At 31.0% G+C, this 8827-nt stretch overlaps 1 protein-coding gene across 1 annotated transcript; it reads left to right on the plus strand.

The window, feature by feature from the left end:
• Window positions 1-312: 312 nt before the first annotated feature.
• Window positions 313-8127, plus strand: LOC141531347 (uncharacterized). Its single transcript, XM_074249100.1, has 12 exons — window positions 313-651; window positions 1374-1551; window positions 1666-1761; window positions 2280-2786; window positions 2858-3224; window positions 3807-4183; window positions 4258-4692; window positions 5082-5255; window positions 5353-6086; window positions 6147-6249; window positions 6862-7872; window positions 7943-8127. The coding sequence occupies exons 2-12, from the start codon at window positions 1417-1419 to the stop codon at window positions 7988-7990; spliced, it is 3987 nt and encodes a 1328-aa protein (XP_074105201.1). The 5' UTR covers window positions 313-651; window positions 1374-1416; the 3' UTR covers window positions 7991-8127.
• The last annotated feature ends 700 nt before the right edge of the window (window positions 8128-8827 follow it).

The following is an 8827-nucleotide window of genomic DNA, read 5'->3' on the forward strand; positions in this document are numbered from 1 at the left end:
ATCGGAGATGAGGGCGCTGTTGAAGATTTTCTTGAAACTTCAAAGAGATGAAGAAGAAATGAAGATAAAAATTACAAGTTGGAAAATGAAGCTTGTATTTAATTTAATAAAAAGAATAATTCAACGTTCGCAATCCATTGATAAAAATGCTATCTAAAAATAAATGTTATTTGTTGGCTTGGATTTAAAATAAGTAAATACTGTCCCAATTCCGATAGACTTTTTTATAGACAGCTATTTAAATCCCCGAAGAAACTTTCTAGCAAGTTCTGCTTTCGCTGGAAGAGTTTCCAAAAATCAAGGGTGAGAATAAAAGAAATTGCCAATAAATTTCTTCTGATTGTCACGTTGGGCCTCCAAAAGACACTAGATGTCGGCTTCAAGCTCATTCGACTGCTCGGTATTTTCTCAAAGTAAAGTTTTCGAGATATTTATAGAGCTGCAGAGAGATGCTGGTAGAAATGAAACTGGAGGCTGTTACTGGCGACAAGCCAGCAAGGTGCAAGTACCACCGCGAGATCTCACTCCCAAATCTTCAACAAACATTATATTTTATACAATTTACATTCAATCTGGCAATTTTTTTAGTTTTCTCTTCCAAACAACGCAAAGAATATAAATAAATAATTTTTTTAATGTGAATTTTCAAAAGTGAGTTTTTCAAAGTGTTTTTCTGTGCATTATTTTTAAGAAGACTATAATTGCATTTTAAAAATCTCAAATTATTAAGATTAATTAATGTTTTTTTTTTTAAATATTTAAAGTATATATAACAGTGTTGAAGAAATAATTCAAAGACGGAAGTAAAATTTATTTCTTTTTTAAATACGTAAATAGTCTTAAAGCAATCTCTTTTGTTTTCATACGAAATTTCTATATTTATCTTATTTAGAATCGGGATCTATTTTTACCCGTTTCCCATGGCCTCTTGCACGTGTCAGACATTTTTGAATAATCTTTTAAATGCTTTTTCTTCTTTCATCTTCACAAAAAATAATATACCCGCTTTTATCTAATTTTTGCGGCGCATTCCGATGTAATTAATTTATTTCTTCTGAAGATGATGAATTTTATTAAAACTTTTTTATTTTACATAAAAAAAAAAAATAGTAATAATTATTATAATTTTAATTTAATGACAAAGAGATTGAACGAAAGATCTATTGACAAAGAACAAAATGCTTGCCAATCAAAATTACGATAAACTGGGGAAGTGGAGCAAATTAAGCGTTGTCGTCATTGAAGTGTGTTTTCAATAGTTAAAAATAAACATTTAACATACGTATTAAAAAATATATTCTTCTTAAAAATAATTTTTTATTTATTTTTTGAAACAATTTTTTTTATTCATTTTCTGAAATAATTTTTTTTAGATCGCAATTAATTAACCCGATTACGAACGATCGACGATTAATAATGGGAGTAAGCGGTAGTTTGCATAATAATTGTAACTATGAGCCGCCGCCGTTACCTCCGCCATTTTACACCGGGCCTGGATATACACCTGCAACATCTCGAGCGTCTGAAGCTATAGATAATTCTTCAAATCAGGTAAAAATAATATAATTAGTCATTTGATGTTTCATAAAATTGTTTAATTTATTAATACGTATGATTGTTGTTTGTTACTTATTTATTTATTGTCGCTTATTCACAAAACAACAGGAAACACGTCGTAGGAGCGTAAGAAATGAAGATTGGTGGAATCAGAGACCATCCGCGCCAAATTTATCAAGTCTTTGCCATCCACGTGAAACTTTGGTCAGTAATTGTAATTATTTTATCAAATATATTAATAATTAATTAAGTCACTTGGGTCAGTGACTTATTTGTAGTAAGCGTAGAAATTTTCTTCTTAACTAAAATAGTAATGAAGATTAATTTAATAGAAATTTAATAATTTGTGACAAGTAAATTATAGCAAAAAATTGAAATTAAAAATACAATTTTTTTAATATAATTTTTTGGAAGAAATTTTTTTGATAAATAAAAAAAAAAAAAAATGAGTATGTATTGGCATATTTCCAAACATTAAAGAGTCTTTGCTCTGTAGCTGAGTCACTGCTACGAAAATTCATTTCCACGATAGCCGATCAGATCACGTGCCATCTTGGCTCATTGTCTGTCTTTTATTAAATTTTATTTCTTCAGTTCTTTAGTCTTGTCTTCAATCCGCGATAGTCTTCCGAGTGAATAACAACGCGTTTTATATTTTTTACCTGAAAAGTAATAATTAAGTGATTGATATTGTAAAGTTTTAATATAAATTTAAATTTTAGTTGACGTATGCAGCACAAATGACTGGTTGGCAGTCGGATTACACACCAAGCACTCCATCAATTAATCAAGAAGCTATGGAGTTAACGCGAACAGTGTCGCACTTAGCAGCAGCTAACCAGCAGTTGGCCTCTGCGCACAGCGCGCTTTTGGTGCAGCTGGAAAAATTATACGCCGAGTTGAACAAAGAACGAGAAGAAAAAAGTGAACGTGTTTCTTCTCATGTTTCGAGTGCTGATGCTGCTAATCAGACGGACTTTAATAATCACCTTTTGAGTCGCATTGAAGCGATTGAAAAATTTATCAAAAATTCCGGTAAATGTGAGCTCAGGTGCTGCAAAAATTCTTATAAAGAAAAAGAAAAAGACGAAAATGACAAACGAGAGTGTCAGAAGGCTATTGATAGGATACAGTTGTTAGAGAACGTTCTAGAGCCGGAGAAATTGGAATGTGAGAGTGAAATTGAGAGACAGAGAAAAGTTATTGAGAAACTTAAGAGGGATTATGATGTAAGAAATTTTGTTTTTTATTTTTTGAGCTTTTTTTTTTGGTTTGGGTTTAATAAATTTTTTTTTGGCAGACTTCAAAGAGTCGCTGTGAAAAAATGGAACTGCGGTTGAATGAAAAAGAGAAAAGTATGGAAGAAATGGAGCTGGAGACATCGAGACTGACTGAGCAGTTGAATGCATTCCACAGGGAAAAAGACACTGCCTTAATGCGAATTAAAGATTTGGAGAGTGGTTTGAGGAGAGCCGAGTCTGCGAGAGAGGAGACTGTCGCATTGAAGGACAAAGAGACTTTTAAACTACGCACTAGGCTTCAGGAAGAAATTAATAGTAAGAAGAAACAAACTGAGGCATTTGAAGAGGCTTTGCGAGAGATTCAAAGACTGAATGATGTTGTTGCTTTCAAAAAAAATAAACATACTGATACTGTTTTAGATGCTGGTAATTTATTTTTAAAATATGGATTCATTATTCATTAATTAAATGAGAAAAAAAATTTTTTTTTTTTTAAAATGAATATCTTTGTGATAAAATATTAATTTAAAAAAAATTTTATTTTTATAATGAAGAAATTAAAATTTTTTTCATATTTTTTGTTAAAAATAAGTCTTTTTGATTTAGAAATAAACAATTTTTATTTTTTTATTTCTTCAGCTAAAAAATAAAATTGTTTAAAATTTCCAAAAAATTAATTTATTGGAAATTTTATATTTTTAATAAAACAATGAAAATTTTTCTTACAGTAACTTTTTTTTTGTTAAACAAAAAGTTTTTTTAATTCAGAAATGAAAATTTTAAATAGATAATTCGGATGCTATTTAAAATTGTTTTTTTTTTTTCCAAATCTAAAAAGCCTTTTTTAAAACATAAAATTTGCTGTAAAAAGAAATTTTTATTTCTTCAGCTAAGATTGTTTAAAATAAAAAAAAAAAAAAAATTAATTTCTTATCTTAAAAATGCTGATTTTCTTCTAAAGAATTTTTTTTTCTCAGTGTTATATAAACATTTATATTTTTATTGTAGAAACATCAATGGAATCAGATAATACCGAACGTCCTAGTTTAGAAGAATTTAAAAAAGATTTAAGTATGAAGCGCGAAGCAAGACAACGAGCAATAGCAGCAGTTTCATCAGAAATGGAGAGATTAAGGCGAGAATTAGACGCCGAAAAAGAAGCTCACTCAGAAACTTCCCGAATTTTAGATTTGTTAAAAAGTCAATCTGAAAATGCATCGAGGAAAAGTGAAGTGTCAGTTGGTACTGCGACTACGGTAACTTCAACAACTTCTACGTCAACATCAACCGCACCGGGGACTTCAGGACTCGAAGACTGGAAAAATGAATGGCAAGGAAGTAATTCTGTGCATTTGGATGCTCAGAGACTCACTGATGTACTGAAGGTGCATAATTATTGAAGAATTATTATGATTATAAATGTAAGAATATATTTTTTTAATAATGAGATTTTTTTTAGGTTTCGGATGAATTGAGATCTTGTATAAGACAACAGATTGAGAAAATAGACGATCTAAGGTACCATTTGGAGTGCGAACCAGAAATCAACGCTCAAAGGATTGAAACTCTGAAGACTATTACCAACAAGAGCCGCGAGGCGTTCAGGCAGCGCGAAGAAAAGATAAATGCCCTGAAAAGCGTGCTATCACAAATACTCGCGCGTGTTGGCGATGAAAAACTTGAGATTGACGTCACCGACGACCTCAGAGCCGAGCACGACCGGCAACTGGACGATATTAAAAATTTGAAGAGTTTTTATGACGAGAGGATTAGAGTCATCGGGGAGCTCAAAGAGTCGGGATCGAAAGAACTGGTTGACCTTAAGGACAAGTTTAAGAATGTGTCTTATGAAAAGGAGACTTTGGAAGAAGATTTTAATAGAGCCCAAGAAAAGGTTTAAAAAATTTACTTTACACTCAAAGGATAAATTTATTTCGAAAAAAATTAGTAATTTTATTTTTTGATACACTGTAAAAAAAAATTCAGAATATCGTAATTTGAAAATTTTTGAAATCATAAATTTTTTAACTTTAAATAAAAAAAAAAAAGTGGAGCCCTATTTTTGCATAATTACTAAAATTTTTATTTCTTCAGCTAAGAAAAAAAAATTATTTAAAATTTTAAACAAATTAATTTTTTGTCCACAAAAAAAGTTCATTTTTTTTTTAAATAATTTTTTTCTCTAAGTTTACTTTTCTTCTTTTATTATGATTGCATTATAAATTTAAAAATAATTAATAATTTAAAATTTAAAATTAATTTATAATTTTTTTTTTTTTTCAGATTGATATTCAAGATACTGAAATTTCAAATTTAGAATCACAATTAGGTTTAACAAAAGCCGACTGTCGTGATTTACAAAATCAAATGGGAGTTATTAATAGTTTGTTTTCACAAATGTTGTTAAGTGCGTCATCTGCTGATATGGATCTCGATCGTTTGACTCAATTAATCCAAGTAAGTTTTTTTAATTAATTAATTCCAACATTAAAAAAAAAAAAAAAAAAAGAAGAAATGTCCAAACAATAATTATTAAAAAATTTTAATTTTCCAGGAAAATCATGAATTAATCAGTGAAATGGCCCGAGAAGAAGGCACAGAAGCAGCAGCGCTGCCAAAATTATTGTTGGACCTTGTGGAACAGGTAGAAGGCCGTGACAAGTCTAAAACAAGCGACACTGACAACAAAGAGAACCAAGAAGACCAAGAAGAAAGCATTGCTAACAATTTACCAAAAGTTTGGCGAGTGTTGCTGGAATTATTGAGCTGCCACGCGGCTCAAGGCTCCGCTTCTAGATCAGCGGAGCCAGCTTCGCTTTCCACAGACCCCAATGTCTGCTACAAGTCCGTCGACACTCCCACGGGCCCAAGGCTCGTGATATCCGTCAGTAAGACTTATATCAGGTTGAAGGAGCTGATTCTCGAGAAGAAAAGCTTGGAAAAAGAAATGGGTCGCATGAAGCAGCTGAACTTGCATTTGGAGAGCAAGCTGGGCGAGCAGGAGAAGCGTCTGTCGACGGTCTCTGCTGAATTGAGCAAAACTTGGAACATTGTTGGCCGTATGCAGGCACAGCACCAACAATTACACACTCATGAGAAAATATTGCGCTATGAGTTGCAACAGAAGAGGAAAATGTTGCAGGAGTTGAAACAAGAGTTGGAGTACTGCAGAGAAAAATGGGAATCAGCGCGTCAGAAAAATTGCAATACAGAGATTGAGTGGAAAAATTTGAGGAGAGAATTTGCTGCGAGAAAAGCTTTGGCTGTTGATGATTCATTTAATAATAGGTTGGTATTTTTTGTATCTTTGATTGAATTTTTTTGGAGTTAATATTTTTATTATTTTAGCGCTGAAAGTGGGTTCAGTGATGAACGCGGTGATGATACTGATGATGAAGACAGATCTAGTGATGAAAGACTTAGAATTGGTTCACGTCGAAGGACCAGAAAGGTTATTGTCATTTTTATTTATTTATTTACATAAAAATTTAAATATAAAAAAGACCAAAAAATTTCTAACAGTCTATAATTATAATCTAATTGTAGATTTTTCTTGTTACACTCGTCAAGAGCTTTAATTTGAGTACCCACATCAATTTTTCATATATTTTTCATATATACATATATATAATATATATAAATATATAAAATATATGAAAAATTGATGTGGGTACTCAAATTAAAGCTCTTGATGAGTGTAATGTCGGGGTGAGCTTATTTTTTTTTTTTTTTTTTTAAATATCATTAGTTGACAAAATAGCAAAGTCAGTTCTTAAATATTGACATTTTTTAAGACATAAGCTCATTTTGATATTACACTCATCAAGAGCTTTCATTTGAGTACCCACATGTATTTTTATATATTTTTCATATATACATATATGTAATATATATAAATATATGAAAAATTAATGTGGGTACTCGAATGAAAGCTCTTGATGAGTGTAATGTCGGGATGAGCTTATATCTTTAAAAATATCAATATTTCAAAAGATACAAGGTAATTAATTAATTTCGTAATATCTAGAGATATTTTTTAATGAATTGATTATTTGAATTAAAGGAGAGTCCAAGGACACCAACACCAGACACTGAGTCTGAACAACCAACAGACACCGAGCTATCGGAGTCGAAGAGCGAACCGGCATCACCTGAGCGGCAGAGAACGCCCACGCCAGAAGCTATTGATTATCACGAAGTAGCAGCGGAGGAAGTAGTTATGGAAGAACAGGTCGAAGAAATGGATCCTCTCGATCAAGCGCTGGCGAATGTAATTCAGAACTTGATTCAGATAAACCACACCAGCGACAGAGAGCATGATACGAGCAGTATCGAGCCACGTCCAGGTAATCAACCGGACATTGATCGAGAATCATTGAAACTCACTCAAGACACTCCTCCTCATTCAGACACAGTACACTGTGCTTGTCATACAGATCATACGGACATTGATGTGCATGAAATCTCCTCAGAGGCTTTAAAAATAATTAATTCTGTTTCTGTATTTTCAATCGGTCCTTTCCCAGAGCCTTCCGAGTCGGTGGTTGCTCGTCAACTGACTCCTGTGTTTGGACATCAGCCGGATAAAAATTCTCAAGAAGAATCAGACAGGCTAGAAGACAAAAAAGAAGTTGGGACGACTTTATTACCATCTATACCGGTTGTGTCCACTTCATTATCATTAACACCTACTTCGTTAACACCAGCAACGTCTACTTCATTACAATTAGAAGCTACATCTACTTCTTTGCAATCAGAAGCAGAAGTAATGACACTTAGTTCATTAAAGTCAGACACGGAAGCAATTACTGTTTCTAGTACACAACCCAGCTCTTCAAAAGCGACTCGCACGCCTGAAGAAGTTCTTGCGGCGCGCGCTGTTAGGTTAAAGAGGTTAGAAGAACAAGCTGATTGGTTAATGAAAAAAATGAGCGCCACTAGTCGCAGAGGTTCTGTTCTCAGTACCAGGTTAGAAGAACTTCATGAAGCTTATGCGGAACCTCCTGTTCCACCTCCTTTGCCTGATGTTCTACCTACTGTTACATTGCCTACTTGTTTGGATTTTAATAATGAGGTAAAAAAAATTAAATAAAATTTTTTTTTAGTTTGATTAATTAATAAAAAAAAATTATTTTTGGTTTTAGATAACGGAACCTGAAGATCAAAGTAATGAAGACAATTCATCGGTGTAATTTGATTATATTTTATTGTGTATTTTTTTAATTATTAATTGATATTTTAAATGTTAATTAAAATGTTTTAATTGTTATTATTAATTGTTTTGTACTTGAAGTAAAGAAGAAATTAAATAAACTTTAATAAAAAATTACTATTGTGTAATTTTTTTATTATTCATTAAAATTTTTAATTGGGAACTATCGACATTTTTAAAGATATAAGCTCAGCCCGATGTTACACTCATCAAGACCTTTTATTTGAGTACCCACATCAATTTTTCATATATTTCATATATTTATATATATTACATATATGTATATATGAAAAATATATAAAAATGTCATGTGGGTACTCAAACGAAAGCTCTTGATGAGTGTAACATCGAGATGAGCTTATATCTTTAAAAAAGTCAATATTAAATAAAGTACAGTGAAATTTAACAAAAGTAATTATTAATTATTTTGTCCTTAAAAAATAAAGAAGAAATAAAATACAAGATTTAAGGATCATTCAAAGGTTTTAAAATTTATTAACAACATCTCTTTAAAACATCTACAAAATTATTAATCTTTTTATATATGTTATTTGTCAGAATATCAATTATAATTATTAATTATAAAATATTATAGTTTGTATTCTATTCATACAAAAGTGATTTACAGATATGTATAATATTCACAAAATACGTCAATCTTAATAATAATAATTCACTAATCTAACTTGTAAAATTAATACAAAATTATCTGTATAACAATTTTTATAAAATTCTAGGTACTAAGTCTCTAACTCTCCGAAGAACATTTTCCGCGAAATTAATTTCACTTATTAAATATCCTAAATTATAAAAGTAC

This window comes from Cotesia typhae, unplaced genomic scaffold, assembly GCF_013202065.1.
Source record: "Cotesia typhae breed Kobodo isofemale line unplaced genomic scaffold, CoteBio_Ctyphae contig_5, whole genome shotgun sequence".
Taxonomy (NCBI): Eukaryota; Metazoa; Arthropoda; class Insecta; order Hymenoptera; family Braconidae; genus Cotesia; species Cotesia typhae.